We start from the raw sequence: 16586 nt of genomic DNA on the forward strand, positions 1-16586 counted from the left end.
AATCTTCCCCTTATTCACAATTTGAATTACGTAAGTATTGAAACAAATTAGGTGATGTTCAATATTTTATATAATTTTAGTATAAGAAATATAAATTAAATATTTATACATTTCATTACTGATTTCATCAAATACACACATATTATAGGATATAAATATTTAAGGGGCCAGCATTTTAGACAACTCTTCATCTTGCAAACATCCCTTTAAAAATTCATCTTGGGTTAATTGACCATCGTTATTTTCATCCATCTTAGCAAATATATTTTTTGCTCGCTCCTCAGCTGAATCAGCGGGACGATTTGATGAGCATGCGCCTAGCATGTCATAGATTGCCTGAAAAATGTTCTCAGATCAAGTTAATTTTTCATACAGTATATAAATATTTTTTTTTTAAATAATGTATAATGTAATATTTAGAGTTTATGTCATGAAACAAACATGACTAGGCGGACGAGTAAAATTATTAATACAAAAATAATCGTAAAGATGTTCTAACCAAACTGAAAACTGAATTAGTACTAATATAAATAGGAATACAAATCACATCTAGATCCACTACTACTACTGTAAATATCATGGATATCTTTAGCACAATGAAGATAATTTTTATATAATATACAATTTTTTGTTTTGTTATAAATTATAACCTATTAAACGTTTTTGAAAGATAAAAACTGATTATGTATTAAATGGTTGACTTGAATTGAATATATTAATTTTTTATTATATTTTAGTGGATACTCTCCAGCTTCATCAATATTAAAGACAATCATCCTATTGCTTACATCGTTTTTAATTAACACAATATAAATAAAGAACATTCCCATATTACTTTACATTTTTATACCCTGAACCCATTTTCAATGGGAAATCAGGGTATAATGGTTTTCTTGAAATGTATGTAACAGGGAGAAGGAGGCGTGGCAGACCCCACAAAGTATATATATTCTTGATCAGGGTGACGAGCTGAGTTGATTTGGCCCTGTCCGTCTGTCTGTCCGTATGTATGAACGCGTCGATTTCAGAAGATATAAGAACTAGAGACTTCAAATTTTTTTTTAAATGTCCGTAATTACAGCGCGCGATCTTTTTTTATCGATAAAAAACCTTATCGAAAACCAGTTATAAAATTATATCTTCTACACCTTTATTGCTAGAGTCTCCAAATTTTTAATGTATGCTTACATGCAATTTATACAATTTCGGTTTTTGTTAAAATTTACCCGCCACCCTTAAATTCACCCCCTCACCCTCACTTTTGTAAAAAGCGTATTTCAAATACTAGAGACTTGTGCTTTGGCAATTACATGCATATTCATGTTATAATCATAATCTGAAAGTTTCATGAAGATCGTACGTCCATAAAAAATGTTATTAAACAATTAAGTTCTCATAGTAAGCGCACACTGCAGCCCATGCGTGTTTATGCGTGGGTGCTTGTGTGTGTATGTGTTTGTGTATGTGTGTGTATGTGTGTGTGTGTAGTTATGTGTATGTGTGTGTGTATGCGTTTGTGTATGTATGCGTGTGTGTGTGTGTGTGTGTGTGTGTCTGTATGCGTGTGTGTGTATGTATGCCTGTGTGTGCGTACGTGCCTGTGTGTGTGTGTGTGTGCGTGTTTCTTGTGTAAGCTGAAAGACGCGAAAAATTATTGAAATATCTATTGCAGGGGATCTCGTAGTCGGGCAGTCTCGACTAGAGCTTTCTTACTTGTTAAAAATAACAATTGTACAAATATAAACTTTTAAAAACAACAAAATGCTAACTAAAGCATATGATATATGAATATTATGATATAATATTAATTGAAATATAACCAGTAAGAAAGCTCTAGACGAGACTGCCCGACTACGAGATCCCCTGAATCCTTCGAGTAAGTAATATTTCAATAATTATTCGCACGTGCAATCGCACGCACGCATAATCATACATTTGCTGAAGTGGTGGCTTACTATGGGATGGACTATCTTCATGAAACTTTCAGATTATAAATATAACATAGACTTGTATATATTTGTCAAACCACAAGTCTCTCTTTACTATTTGAAATACGTTTTCTTCAAATATGTGGGTGAGGGGTGAATATAGGGATAGGGGTAAATTCTGAAAAAAATCGAGATTCTATAAAGTGCATATAAATCTATATTTAAAATTTGGCGAAGAGTCGCCATCTTTAAAGATGTAGCAGATATAAATTTATTACTGGTTTTCGATAATGTTTGTAATCGATAACCTAATAACGGGGCAAGTTATCGATTTAAAAAAAAATTAAAGCCTCTGAGATCGACTCGTTCAAACATACGGACAGACGTACAGAATATATATACTTTATGGGGTCCGTCACGCCTCCATCTGCCTGTTAGACACTTTTAACAAACCATTATACCTTGACGCCCCATTATCGATGGTTTCAGGGCATAAAAAGTGTGAAATAAAAAAAGTGGAAAGTAAAAACATTGTAGATTGAAAAATTACATTTTCAACGAGGTATACATCAAGGTATAATATAATTATCTAAAATTGTAAATAAACCAAAAACACAAAATTTGGCGTTACTTTAATATCCGGTTTTTTCTTAAACGACTGACAAAATTTGAGTTTGATTAGAAAACGGATCATATTTAATATTTGGTATGGTATCCATAATATGAAATACCAATTTTTAGCCGACTGTTCACCTTGTATGGCTGACCTCAAATATAGTGTGTTTTCAGCTCTATATATGAAGTTTATAGCACGCCATGGTCTTCCTAGTACTTCCCAAAAAGTTGAATATGTTTTCATTAAGGAATATAATGTCACCTATGATGAATAATATCCTCCATTCCCGGTAGGTCCTTGTACATATGTTAATTTTATGATACATCGAATTTAATCATCTCTTAATTAAGGGGCACTTAGTCAAGGATTGTCTTATTTTCCTGACAATATCGGTTTCTTCCAGTTTTTGCCCTTTCATAACCAAAAAATCCAATTGGTGCACTAGTTTTTGCTGCTCCAAAGATGAACCTGATCTTTTTCAGCCCATGATAAATTTTAGCTAAGGATTCAAGTTTTGCGCTATCTGTGCTTAAAAAATATATTTTTGACAGGTTACTTTTCCAGAAAATCTGTTAAATGACTTTTTTGTGGGTATTTTTACTTTTATTACTACTTATATTGATATATACTTCATCGGAAAAGTAACTTTTCAATCTACAAATTTGCATTAACACTTTTTTAATTTCAATTAATATCAAATATAAAAAAAGCCGAATATTATTGTTATATTATATATTATTTTATTATTTTTATTATGTACCTGAACAATTTTTGTCATTTCTTGAATGTCAATAACGCCATTCCCATCGACATCGTACATCCTAAACGCCCACTTTAATTTCTCTTCTGGTGTGCCGCTAGAAGTAACATCTATTGCAAGTAAAAATTCCTGTCAAAGAAAGTGAAAAACAAAAAAAAACTGATCAAGAAATATTGTCCACAATCGTACATATTTTAACTAGAAAGAAGTAAGAATGCTCTATCTCCTCTGAACCTTTCGAGGAACTGATATTTCAAAATGTCTTTGAGTCTTTCTACTAACAACAAACATACACACTCACAGACATACATAGGTACGCACGCATAAACACGTATGGGCTGTAGTGTGTGTTTACTATGGAAATTTCATTGTTTAATTAGGAAAAAAATTTCAAGTCTGTAGCTCTTATACGTTCCAAGATCGACACGTTCAAACATAGGCAGACGGACAGGAATAAATCGACTCACCTCGTCGCCCTTATCAAGAAACTATACTTTGTGGGGCCTGTCATGCCTGCTACATACTTTTAACAAACCCAGTTTACCCTGATTTCCCATTGAAAATGGATTCAGGGTATAAAAATGAAACAGCATAAAAATCTATGTAAAATTACAACATAAATAAGTAGAAATAATCAACGTCTAAAACCGCTATAACATTTGAATACTTTTTTACATAGCAAACAAATAAATGAAATTATTCATTTCCAGCACTATAGTACAACATTTTATTGTACTCAGAGAAACTGACAGTAATAGTTGTACTCTTTCCAAATGAATACAATATCTGCCTCGTTTTCACATGTTATGCATAATTTTGGGTGCAGTAAGTGACACCTCTACAGATAAATTAAAAATTTTGCACAACGTAGACTGAATAAATTAAAAATATTCCACCTAACCAAGAAATAGATTACATTTCCTATGAAAGGCAATGGAATTTGAGGATATGAAAATAATAATATACCATATACTGCAGAATTCGATGTTATGAATTGGTGGACAAACAAAATCAACCATTTTCCCAACTTTTTAAGGCAGTAAGTTCACGACACACCAAAACAGTGTACAGTAAAAGTGAATACACCAACCAGTGCTGCCAGAACTTCCCAAGCAAAAATTGCTAGATTTGGGGAAAAATGGCAAAAATTTCTAAAAATGTTGTGAAAATTGCCAAAAAAAAAATTGCAAAACCATTACAATTTTGATTTTCAGCATATATACTTATGTATTTTAAGAAACATAAAAATAAACAAATAATGAAACTCTAGTAGAGACTGCTTGACTACGAGATCCCCTGAATCCTTCGAGCAACTGATATTTCAATATTTATTCGCACTTACACACACACAGCCATACGCACGCACGCATAAACTCGAATTGGATGCAGTGGTGACTTACTATGGGAACTTTATTATTTAATACATTTCTTGTGGATGGACTATCTTCATGAATCTTTCAGATAATGAATATAACATAGATATGCATGTATTTGTTAAAGCACAAGTCTCTAGTATTTGAAATACGCCTTTTAAAAAGGTGAGGGTGGGGGGTAAATTTTGACAAAAATCGAAATTCCATAAAGTATACATAAATCTACATTAAAATTTGGTTAGCTTTTAAGATGTAGGAGATATAAATTTATTATTGGTTTTCGACAATGTTTTTAATCGATAACAAAATAACGGAGCAAGTTATCGATATTTATGCGCATGATATACGCGGACCTAAGAAAAAATTTGAGATCGACGCGTTCAAACATACGGACGGACGGACAACTCAACTCAGCTCGTCGCCCTAATCAAGAATATATATACTTTATGGGGTTTGCCACGCCTCTTTCTGCCTATTACATACTTTTAACAAAACCATTATACCCTGATTTCCCATTTTCTATGCGTTCAGGGTGTAAAAATTTATACTTGCAGCAGCTTTGCAGCCGGAAAATTGGTTTACACACAATTTTGACAAGTGGCAATCGCCGTTTACTGGGCAATGTGTAAGCATAATGATGCTTCCTGCCCCTCGGTTTTGGTCGATTTGCGAATAAAAGGCAACAAGTTCTTTTGTGCACCATGGTGGCGGATGTCAAGAAGCTTAGTGTTAATCGATGATTTGCCTTACGCACAATAAGCACGCGTTGGATTACTGCAATCCTTACGAATCCAAGCATCACGAAAGCTCTGTTTATATACTTTCAATTGTAATTTGTGGAGACGATGACAAAAAGGTATACAAAATGCAAAAACACTAAAGAAGAAAAGAATTTCTAGTTTTATAATAAAACTGCTGAAATTGCTTAAAAATAATTAAAACTTGCCAGTTTTATGGCTAATAGCATTTAAAAAATAAAAGTTGGAATTTTTTTTGGTATTAAATTGACTAAATTGACCACTAAATTGCCAAACTGGCAGCACTGACATCAACTGTCAACAAAAATGTTGTACAATATTAACTGATACTCATTTTGTACTGTACAAGAAAAAATGAGAACTCAGTTTCAGAATGAATGATTCAATTGCCCTTTTGCATCCATGCAGATGTCTATCATATATATATATATATATATATATATATATATATATATATATATATATGAATTGTAATCTATGTGATTTATTTACAACTATACACAACGCAAGGTTCCAATAGATTTCAAATAATTTTAATTTGTAAGTCCAACCAGAATCTGGGAAACGCAAATTTGCACCATCTATTTAGTTAATTTTATAAAAATATATATTTTATTTAAACTCTTTTAACTAAATATAATATAAAAGAATATTTTATAAATAAAATAATTTGATAAATATATATGATTTTGGTAAAATATTTCGTTTTTATTACCTTAAAGTCAATATAACCATTTTTATCCATATCGAATGTACGAAAAACATGGTCACAAAATTCTTCTGCATTTCCAGATGGAAAAAACATTTTATACATGTCAACGAATTTAGCTGGAGTCAAACGACCATTGGGACAGTCTTGCTACACGAAATATAACGGTGCGAATTCACATTAGACAAATTGTTTTGGATTTGAGAATAAATTACAACTTACCTTAAATCCTTTATACCATTCTTTTATAGTGGCTTCATCATAACGAGTGTGAGTTTTCAAAAACTCCATATCCTCTTTTGTCAGGCGATCTTTACTACTTAAGCACCCCATTGAATATGTAGATTTTCACTTTTAACAATTTGATATAAACGTATTTTTAAGTGATCAATATTTAAAGGCTTGTGATTCAACTTGTTACCTATTACGCGTTTTGCTCAAAGGTATTATAAGTAGTTAGACGTTAAATCAATATTAATATTTGTTAATAATATTGCATTATGTTTACGATATGTATTTTATTTTAATGGTATTTACATTGCGTTTTTATTCTGAGTGATTTAGAAAAGTTTTTGTCAAACTATTTCCCAGTAAGTTGTTAACGCTAAGTGAACCAAAGGACTAATAAAGATTTACTTATGCGCATGCGCGAAAATTATCTGTATACAGCCTGATTATTGAGTTACCAATTTTTTTCTGTACACAGTAATAACTTCATTTTCATGCCAGTAGGGTTGCCATCTTCAAATTTTAAATGAAAAATAATATTTTCACTTACATATTTAGAATTCGAAATATAAATTAAGTTTGGTGTAAAATAAAAATGCTTAAACTCAGAATTATATTCCATTCCCAGAGAAAATTTTAAATGCAATATAATATAAATTTTATAGTTTTCAGAAATTCGTAAGCAATCGTAATCGATATGGAAGTCAGATCTTGAAATAACAATTTACTATCTATTACCCAATGTTTGCAATATTGGGTTTTAATATATTAAATTATTTGAATAATATCATATAATGGTTTTCACTGCTCGGAAAAGTATACAGTGGTATACATGTGCACTATTGAATTTTATTTCATATTAATAAATCAACAATTAGCTCTTCAGTTGCGCATTTGTAAATTAATAATTGAAAATATCTCATTTTATACAGCTAAGACCATAACAAAAAAAATTTGATATTACATCAGAAAATTTACTTACAGGTCTGTTCCGGCTGATACATATTTTTTGGTAATTTGGAAAACAGAATATATCAGCGAATGTTTCAAACGCGTTCCAGCGTTCCATCTAGCGACATATCTTACTAAAAAGTGTTAAAAAGAAGGTTAATAAAATCAAGAAAAACCATAAGTCTACTTATAGGAATGTATTCGGCAGTGCCTATGAATTCGATTATGAAGATTGTACTCTTAAATCATACATTGTTTAGTATTTTACGCTTGAAATAAACATTTTTATATCCCGAACCCATTGAAAATGGGAAATCGGGGTATAATGGCTTTGTGAAAAAGTATGTAACGGGCAGAAGGAATCATCGCAGATATATATTCTTGATCAACACGACGAGCTGAGTCGATATAGCCCTGTCCGTCTGTCCGTATGAGTGCGTCGATCTCAGAAGGACTAGAGAGCTGGAATTTTGCATGCATACTCATGTGTACCATACGCAATACAAGTTTATCATATTTTTTCGATAACTCATCCTATAAATTTTTTTATCGAGAATGGCCGAAAATTTGATTTTGTTTTTTCGGCCTAATTTGAACAATTCTAGGCCTGGAGACCTCAGATTTACTGTGTATATACATATAATGAATACAAACATTTTGCAATTTACAGATTTTGGATACCACGCTCCCTTCGCCCACAATTTGTAAAAACTCATTTCAAGTACTAGAGACTTGTGCTTTGGAATGTACACACTTCTTCATATGATTTCACTCTAAAAGTTAGTCATTATCTTTAGTCATTAAGATTGTATGTCTACAAAAGAAATTATTCAGCAAATAAATTCTCAAAAAATTGCCCACACTGCAGCGCAGTCCAAGCGCAGTCGCTGCTTACTGCGCAGTTAGCAGAGCGCGGGCTTATGCGTGCGTGTGGATGCATGTGTATGTATGTGTGCATAAAAGAAGTGCAGAATGATTAGAAAATCAGCTTAGAGGGTTCAGAGTATCTCCTAGTCGAGCAGTCTCGACTAGAACACTCTTACTTGTTATATTTACATTTTATAATATGAATATGTATGAAATATGTTATTTTTTCTGCTTGGGGCTAATGGGGCGTGGTACCCAAAACATAAAAATTATGAAATCTTTGTATTTGTATATTTGTATCGAAATTTTCGATACTTTTCTTTTTCCTAATTGAATACATTTTATATTCAATACAGTTTGATTCAGAGGCGTTTTCGTTTTCAGTTAAATACATATATAAAATATACATATATTGGTTAACGCTATAAAATGGCATTCATTTGTTTAAGAAGTAGATTTGTATTATATACAAGCGAAAATCAAAATTCGAAAATCAAGATGTATTGAAAATCTATATATATAAAACAGAGTTGTGTAAAAGTGTTCCGAGACTTATAACTTGATATGCTGGACCAATTTTCATGGTTTTTGATTTCTTGGATTTGTCTCCGCCACGAGTAGGATAGTAGATATTAAAAATACTGAACAAATTTGACGAATACTTGAAAAACACGTTTTTTTCTCCTAAAGATTCAAATTTCCATTGATACTCAGTAGGCTTTCGGTCCTGCTCTCATATTATACAATAGTATAGAAGTAAATAAACAAATGTAGTCAGTCAGTCTACGGCACAGCCTCAGGCGAATCTGACTATTCATAAAAAAAGCATATTTGATAAAAATAATACGCGTGCGTACAGAAGCTAAATATCTCGAAAGTTCAGGTATTTGTTTGTCTCAAACATAAATTTGTGTAAATTATTTATATTTATCTTTCTCGATTGTTTTATGTGGTTTTGTGCGAGGGCATATTCAGTATTACTATTGATAAAAATGCCGCGTCCTAGAAGATCTAATCTTTCCCGGCGGACCCATAATGCAATTAGGCATCGGAATATCGCGAGTCAATTATCTGACGAAGAACGAGAAATCGCCCGAGAAAGGTGCCGCGTTAGTACCCAGCAAAGAAGGGCCTTAATTCGTGCTTCTCAAAGAGAGGCAGCCCGTGAAACGGCAATAAGAAATGGTTCAAGAATTGATTTGAATCGAGCAACGTTTCGATATGATTGCATTATTGACTACAGCTTGAATCGTTTAGTTTCCAAGATCTACTGCTGCCGACGAAATAAACGCTTGCCTCAAAGCATCAAATCTGTGGCGATATGTAACCAAACTTCAACTGTCTGTAAATATGAAAGTTGCATTGTTGAACGATCTATCTGCTGATGATTTCTCGAAATAATTGCTGAATATTGGTAATGGTCGTATTCCTGTTGACGAATCGAGTGGCTTGATTTCATTTCCTCAAAATTTTTGCAATTTCGTCTCATCAAAAGATGAGCTTATCAACAAAGTATTTCCGAATATCATTGCTTTCCACAAAAATACGAAATGGTTAAGTGAGCGAGCAATTTTGGCGGCTAAAAATAAAGATGTGGATGACCTTAATTTTATAATTCAAAATAAAATCGTTGGTACTCTGTATTCATTGAAATCTATCGACTGTGTAACAAACGAAGAAGAAGCCACTAATTATCCAACTGAATTTTTGAACTCCTTGGATGTGCCTGGTTTACCACCGCACAATTTACAACTGAAGGTTGGCTCGGTAGTTATCATACTTAGAAATTCAAACCAACCAAAACTGTGCAATGGAACGCGTTAAGAAAACACTATTTCCAATAAAAATAATACATTTGTCCGAATATTAAATACAACCAATGCAATTAAAGTAATAAACCTTAACAAGATAAAAGTAGAAACGCTAAGTGACTACGAGATAGTCCAAGAAATTAGCGAAGAGAGACAACATACTGTCATGAAAAAACTAATTCAGAATTTTCCACCTCTGTTGAAACCAGTTTTAACAAACCTCTGCACAAAATATACAGATATATTTGGACTAGAAACCGAATCGATATCTACAAATAATTTTTATAAGCAAGAACTGAGACTAAAAGATACAGAACAAGTGTATATCAAATATTATAGAATACCACACGCTCACAGAGAAGAAGTAGACAGGCAAGTCAATAAACTCATTCTTGATAAAATAGTAGAGCCTTCAGTTTCCGAATACTACAGTCCGATATCACTGATACCTAAGAAAGGTTTACCAGGTTCAGATAAAAACAAGTAAGAAAGCTCTAATCGACTACGAGATCCCCTGAACCCTTGGAGTAATAGCTATTTCAATAATTTTTCGCGTCTTTCAGCTTACACAAGAAACACGCACACACACACACACGCACGCACGCACACACAGGCATATATACACACACATACACACACACACACACACATACACAAACATACACACACACACACATACATACATACACATACACATACACACACAAGCATAAACACGCATGGGCGACAGTGAGCGCTTACTATGAGAACTCAATTGCTTAATAACTTTTTTTGTGGACGTACGATCTTCATGAAACTTTCAGATTATGATTATAACATGGATATGCATGTAATTGCCAAAGACAAGTCTCTAGTATTTGAAATACGCTTTTTACAAAAGTGAAGGTGAGGGGGTGAATTTAGAGGTGGGGGTAAATTTTAACAAAAACCGGAATTGTATAAATTGCATATAAGCATACATTAAAAATTTGGAGACTCTAGCAATAAAGGTGTAGAAGATATAATTTTATAACTGGTTTTCGATAAGGGTTTTTATCGATAAAAAAAGATCGGGAGGAGTTATCGATTTTTAATGATAAACTTGATATGCGCGCTGTAATTACGGACATTTAAAAAAAAATTTGAAGTCTCTAGCTCTTATATCTTCTGAAATCGACGCGTTCATACATACGGACAGACGGACAGACAGACGGACAGGGCCAAATAAACTCAGCTCGTCGCCCTGATCAAGAATATATATACTTTGTGGGGTCTGCCACGCCTACTTCTGCCTGTTACATACATTTCAACAAAACCATTATACCCTGATTTCCCATTGAAAATGGGTTCAGGGTATAAACAAGTAAGAAAGCTCTAGTCGAGACTGCTCGACTACGAGATCCCCTGAACCCTTGGAGCAATAGATATTTCAATCATTTTTCGAGTCTTCCAGCTTACACAAGAAACACGCACACACACACGCACGTACGCACACACAGGCATATGTACATACACACACACGCATACAGACACACAGGCATATGTACATACACACACACGCATACAGACACACATACACATGGGTTCGAGTTGCGTTTTCACGGAGTGCGGTCGATGTCATCGTGGTCCATCGTAGACAATAGCTTGAACTGTGTTTTCCCCTGTGAAAGTGGAAAGAACTGAAGTCAACGTGTTTGCTGTGGGCGCGGCGTACCCAGCGAACTCAAAAAACTACCAGAGACTTACTGCGCGGCGGTTCGTGGAATTCCCAAGCGGTATAATTCGGTGGTGCAAGAGAGGGGGGGCGATAGCGTCAGTGTTTTGGCGTCAGGGCTTCTTTCCTTTCCTTGTCTTTTGTGAGCGCGTAAATTTTGTTACTTTAGGCGTCACACTTGCGCAATAAGAAAAATCAGGTGCATTCACTCTAACAGCTGTTAGTAGTGCTGGAAATTGCATCGGGCAATCAGCTGCTCACTAACGTTGGTGAGTTGCTAAGCCTTAGCAAAGACAGCAACCTAGCTGCTGGAGCGAAGTAGCAGTTATTAAAAGTAGTGCATACTTTCGGGCTCTCGCTGTAGTCAAGTTGAGTTTAAGTTACTGCGGGTTGTAAACTCAGATTATAGTAGTAGCCATTGCCCACTACAGGCTTCACGCCGTGGTAGTCGGAGCAGAAATGGATGCCATGATGGAGGACGAGCTGCAAGCTTTTGCGCGTCGTTCCTCGTTGCAGCGATCGCCGCAGCAACAACAGAGGGTGTTGGCGCAGCCGTCGACTTCTATCCAGGCTCCAGTGGCTGAGTGCCAGGCACCCAAGTCACTAAAAGAAGCGTTAGCTCAAATAGGAGCTACACTAGAGGGTTTGTCTGCCTTATTTGGGGGTCAGCGGCATATAAATGCCTTAATGAGAGAGGAGCTGGCTAGGCTGGTCAGCCTTCACAAGACGGCCGAAGCGTTCTGCAACCGTTCGGTTAAAAACTGTGAGGTGCAGACCACGCCACTCAAAAAAGTAGGCGAAAACTTTAAGGCAGCGAGCATTAGTGCTACAGTAGGTAGCAATACTCCCAAGCGGTCGAGGGAAATCGCCTCCGAACAGAGGAAAACTCCCTCAAAAAAGCCGAGGCCCAATAGAAGTGCAGTGAACCCAAAAGAACCAATGGCTCTACGGGCTACAGCTGAATCTGAAACTTCAAACCAGGCCGCCCGACAGACAAACCAGAGCAGCTGGACAGTCGTCAAAGGGCGAAAGCCTATGCAAAAACGTCCCAGGACTGACGCGATTGCGATTTCAGGCGTAGGGGGTTGCAGCTATGCGGACATGCTTCGTGTAGTTAAAAACGACCCAAATTTGAAGCATCTGAGCAGCGACGTTCAAGGCATTAGGAAGACAGCTAAGGGGGACCTTTTACTGCAACTGAGTAGGAAGCCGGAGCATAGCGCTGAGGCTCTGCACGAAGCTGTAGACAAGGCCTTGGGAGACCGAGCGGTAGTTAAAACACTTACCGAATCGGCGCAAGTTGAGATTCGCGATCTAGATGAGTTAGCGACCAAAGAGGAGATCTTGGAGGCAATTAGGGTGGAGTTGAAGGATAGCTCACTCCCCATTGAGGCTATCAAATCGCTTCGGCCAGCTTTCGGTGGACAGCAAAGAGCTACGGTTGCTCTCCCAATTGGGAAAGCTAAAACTCTGCTCGAGCTGTCCAAAATTAGAATAGGATGGGTAGTTTGCCGTATCCGAGCCGTGGAGCAGCCTAAACGCTGTTTCAAGTGCCTCGATTACGGTCATATGGCAGCAAACTGCGGCAGCGACTGTGACTTAAAGGGCGCCTGTTTCAGGTGTGGAGAGATGGGTCACAGTGCCAAAGCATGCACCAAGCCACCAAAATGTAGCCTCTGCATCCGGAAAGGTGAAAAGCAGACGGACCATTCAGCAGGCAGCTTCAAGTGCCCATCTTACCGTGAAGCTGCTCGTAAAATGAAATGTTAAGGTTTTTGCAGCTTAACTTAAATCATTGTGTTGCTGCCCAAGATCTTCTAGAGCAGACCATTAGGGAAAAATGTATAGATGTAGCTTTTCTCAGTGAGCCTCACCACTGTAGAACCAGCTGCCCTAGGACATGGTCAACAGACGTCAATGGCAAAGCTGCGTTGTGGGTATGCGGCAACTCAACGAACGTACTTTCGAATGTTAAGTCATTCAATGGGTTCGTACGTGGCCGATATGGTAGCTTGTGGCTTTACAGTTGCTATCTGGCCCCCAGCATGCAGCTCAGTGAATTCACGACGGTGCTCGACGAGCTTGCCGAGGATGCCAGGGGTCGGAAGGCCATTATAGCTGGAGATTTTAACTCCTGGGCGCTAGAATGGGGTAGCCCAACAACAAATGCCAGAGGTCGTATCCTACTGGAGATCTTCGCGACACTAGATGTTGCACTGCTCAACACTGGCCATGAGTACACCTTCAGTCGGGCGGGATACGGGTCTGTTATCGACATTACTTTTGTCACTTCATCCCTCTTTCGGGGAACAACATGGAGCCATTGCGATAGCTATACAGGCAGCGATCATACGGCACTTCTGTTCACAATAGGTGAGCCACCTGCTAGGGCGTCAACATTGTGGTGGGAGTCGTATCGGCTAGATACTTTTGACCCCGCGGTCTTTTCAGAGGCCATTCAGTCTCTGGGCACAATTGGTAATGCTGAGGCCAGAGCATGCCAAATGGTAGCCCAAATACAGAGTGCCTGCAATAGCAGCATGTTACGCCGCAAGTTCACGCGACAACAAGAGCCTACGTATTGGTGGAATGCACAAATAGGTGACATTCGTCGCAAATGCATCCAGGCGAGAAGAAGCTACCAACAGGCTCGCGGTAGGTCTACGTTTTTTGAGAAACAATAAGCTTACCAGGCAGCTAGAAGACAACTGAAGAGGGCCATTCGGGCAAGCAAAAGAGAATGCTTTTTAGAGTTGTGCGACTCAGCCGAATATGACCCTTGGGGCAGGGCATATAAGATAGTAGTTAAAAGACTATACGCAGGTAGACAGGTGCAGCCTACGGATCGTCTGGAGCTTAAACCGATTGTGGAAACGCTCTTTCCAGAACGTTTAAGATCCATTCACGCCCCTGGGTCCGAGTCTGCTGATCAGGGCTCAACGAACACTGAAATTGTTTTAGTTACAGAGGAAGAAATATCAGTAGTTCTCCGAGGTCTTAGAACCAACACAGCTCTAGGGCCGGACGGGATCCCAAATCGTGCGCTAAAGCTAGCCCTCGCCTTGCACCCAAGTACGTTCGCCGAATTATTTAACGAATGCCTGATCCAAGAGACGTTCCCGGCAAAATGGAAAGCCCAGAATCTGGTATTGCTACCCAAGGCTGGCAAACCACCAGATGAGCCATCTTCGTACAGACCGATCTGTCTCTTAGACACCATGGGAAAGGTGTTTGAGAAACTGATCTGCTCTAGGCTGGAGACTGCGATTGCAAGCGCCGGAGGCCTGTCACCAAACCAATTTGGATTCCGGAAGGCCCGGTCAACAACGGACGCGCTTAACAAAGTTCTTGGTCTGGCCACTTCCGCTATTCAAGGCACCAGATGGAGGCACGGGACGAAGGAATACTGTATCATCGCGACCCTGGATGTAAGGAATGCCTTCAACACAGCTAGTTGGGATATGATACTGAATCCGCTGTCACAATATAATATCCCTAAATATCTAAGAGAGATAATAAAGAGCTACTTCAGAGGAAGAACACTGGTATACAACACGAGTGAGGGTCCCCAAACTCATACAGTGTCAGCTGGAGTACCCCAAGGCTCAGTGCTGGGGCCTCTCCTATGGAACATCATGTACGACGGCGTACTGCGCTTGGAACTACCAGCAGGCGCGCACACCATTGGCTTTGCTGATGATGTAGCTGTCGTAGCCATAGGAAAGGAGCTCAAAGATACAGAGGATATGTGCAGCGAAAGTATCAATCGCATACGAAGCTGGTTGACAGGAGCTGGGCTCGAGCTTGCGGCACACAAGACCGAAGTCAGCAGTCGCAAAAGAGTGGAAACTGCAAATATAAAGATCGGCAGCGTCACCATTGCGTCAAAGAGGGCGATACGATATCTTGGTGTCATGATAGACACAAGATTAACTTTCCGCGAGCACTTAGAATATGTGCATAAAAAGGCAGCTGATTCTTGTAGAGCTCTCTCGAGAATCATGCTTAACACGCGGGGACCTAAACAGCAACGACGTCTCCTCCTAATGAGCGTCATTAGGTCTGTCATCCTCTATGCTGCGCCAATATGGGCAAGAGCGATGGCAACGCCGAGCTACAGCCGAGGCATTTGCGCGATCTACAGGCTGAGCGCAATCAGAGTCAGCTGCGCTTTCAGGACTATCTCCGATGACGCGGCGCTCGTCATAGCCGGTATGGTGCCACTGGAGTATTTGGTCGCCGAAGCCGTGGAGCGGAATTCGCACGGGCCTACGCGACTCAACGCTGTCAGGGCGAACAGCATCGCACGATGGCAAAGAAGGTGGAATAGCTCAGCTAAAGGGCGGTGGACGCACAAGCTCATCCCGGAGCTTGAACCATGGGTTAACCGCAAACATGGCGAGGTTAACTTCTACCTTACGCAGATCCTCTCGGGTCATGGATGCTTTCGGAGCTATTTGAAGCGCTTTGGCCACGAGGAATCTGACGAGTGCCCCTGGTGCGAGCGAGGGCATGTGGAAGACGCCAACCACATTCTTTTCGAATGTGGACGGTTCCTGGAGGAGAGGCGTCGTCTGGAAGAGGCAGTGGGCCGCTCCATCAGAGCGGACAACTTAGTCAACGCCATGCTGGAATCGGAGGAAGCTTGGGAACTAACAAGCACCTTCGCGGCCACGGTGATGATGGAGCTCCGCAGAGTCGAGCGATCGAGAAGACGAGCTGTCCCAGGCTAAGGTAGCGCATAGTGCTTGCGAAGCAATGCTTTACGGCCGTCCCGCAAGCACCGCGCGCTATCCTAGCCACCACGCAACTTGCAATTTGTTATATAATTTTGTCAATAAATGAATATAAAAAAAAAAAAACACACACATACATACACACACATACACACA

The 16586-nt window shown here is 38.3% G+C and overlaps 2 protein-coding genes and 1 long non-coding RNA gene across 8 annotated transcripts in view; 1 reads left to right on the forward strand and 2 right to left on the reverse strand.

Moving 5' to 3' along the window:
• Positions 1-9833, forward strand: part of LOC149269490 (uncharacterized) — a 178296-nt gene extending 168463 nt beyond the window's left edge. The window contains exon 2 of the long non-coding RNA XR_016269672.1: positions 9166-9833. This is a non-coding gene — a long non-coding RNA (uncharacterized LOC149269490). The remainder of the gene's footprint in view (positions 1-9165) is intronic.
• Positions 1-16586, reverse strand: part of Nca (neurocalcin homolog) — a 54116-nt gene that overhangs the window by 21432 nt on the left and 16098 nt on the right. The window contains exon 2 of one of the 4 annotated variants that reach the window (XM_089466670.1): positions 7355-7457. The exons of 2 other annotated variants lie outside the window; for them this stretch is intronic. The gene's annotated coding sequence lies outside the window, so the exon portion shown is untranslated. Of the gene's footprint in view, positions 1-3304; positions 3434-7354; positions 7458-16586 lie in introns of those variants that run through there. One more of the 4 variants, XM_089466672.1, reaches the window with a different exon arrangement.
• Positions 53-16586, reverse strand: part of LOC108620374 (neuronal calcium sensor 2) — a 32528-nt gene continuing 15994 nt past the window's right edge. The window contains exons 2-6 of one of the 3 annotated variants that reach the window (XM_089466674.1): positions 7355-7457; positions 6367-6495; positions 6151-6294; positions 3305-3433; positions 53-336 (exon numbers count right to left, since the gene is read on the reverse strand). In XM_089466674.1, the coding sequence (XP_089322800.1) occupies positions 160-336; positions 3305-3433; positions 6151-6294; positions 6367-6477 (561 nt within the window). In that variant the 5' untranslated portion in view covers positions 6478-6495; positions 7355-7457 and the 3' untranslated portion in view covers positions 53-159. Of the gene's footprint in view, positions 337-3304; positions 3434-6150; positions 6295-6366; positions 6496-6565; positions 6988-7354; positions 7458-16586 lie in introns of those variants that run through there. The other 2 variants (XM_089466675.1, XM_089466676.1) reach the window with 2 other exon arrangements.

Source organism: Drosophila arizonae, chromosome 4, assembly GCF_054131065.1.
Source record: "Drosophila arizonae isolate 15081-1271.41 chromosome 4, UAZ_ARI_1.0, whole genome shotgun sequence".
Lineage (NCBI taxonomy): Eukaryota > Metazoa > Arthropoda > Insecta > Diptera > Drosophilidae > Drosophila > Drosophila arizonae.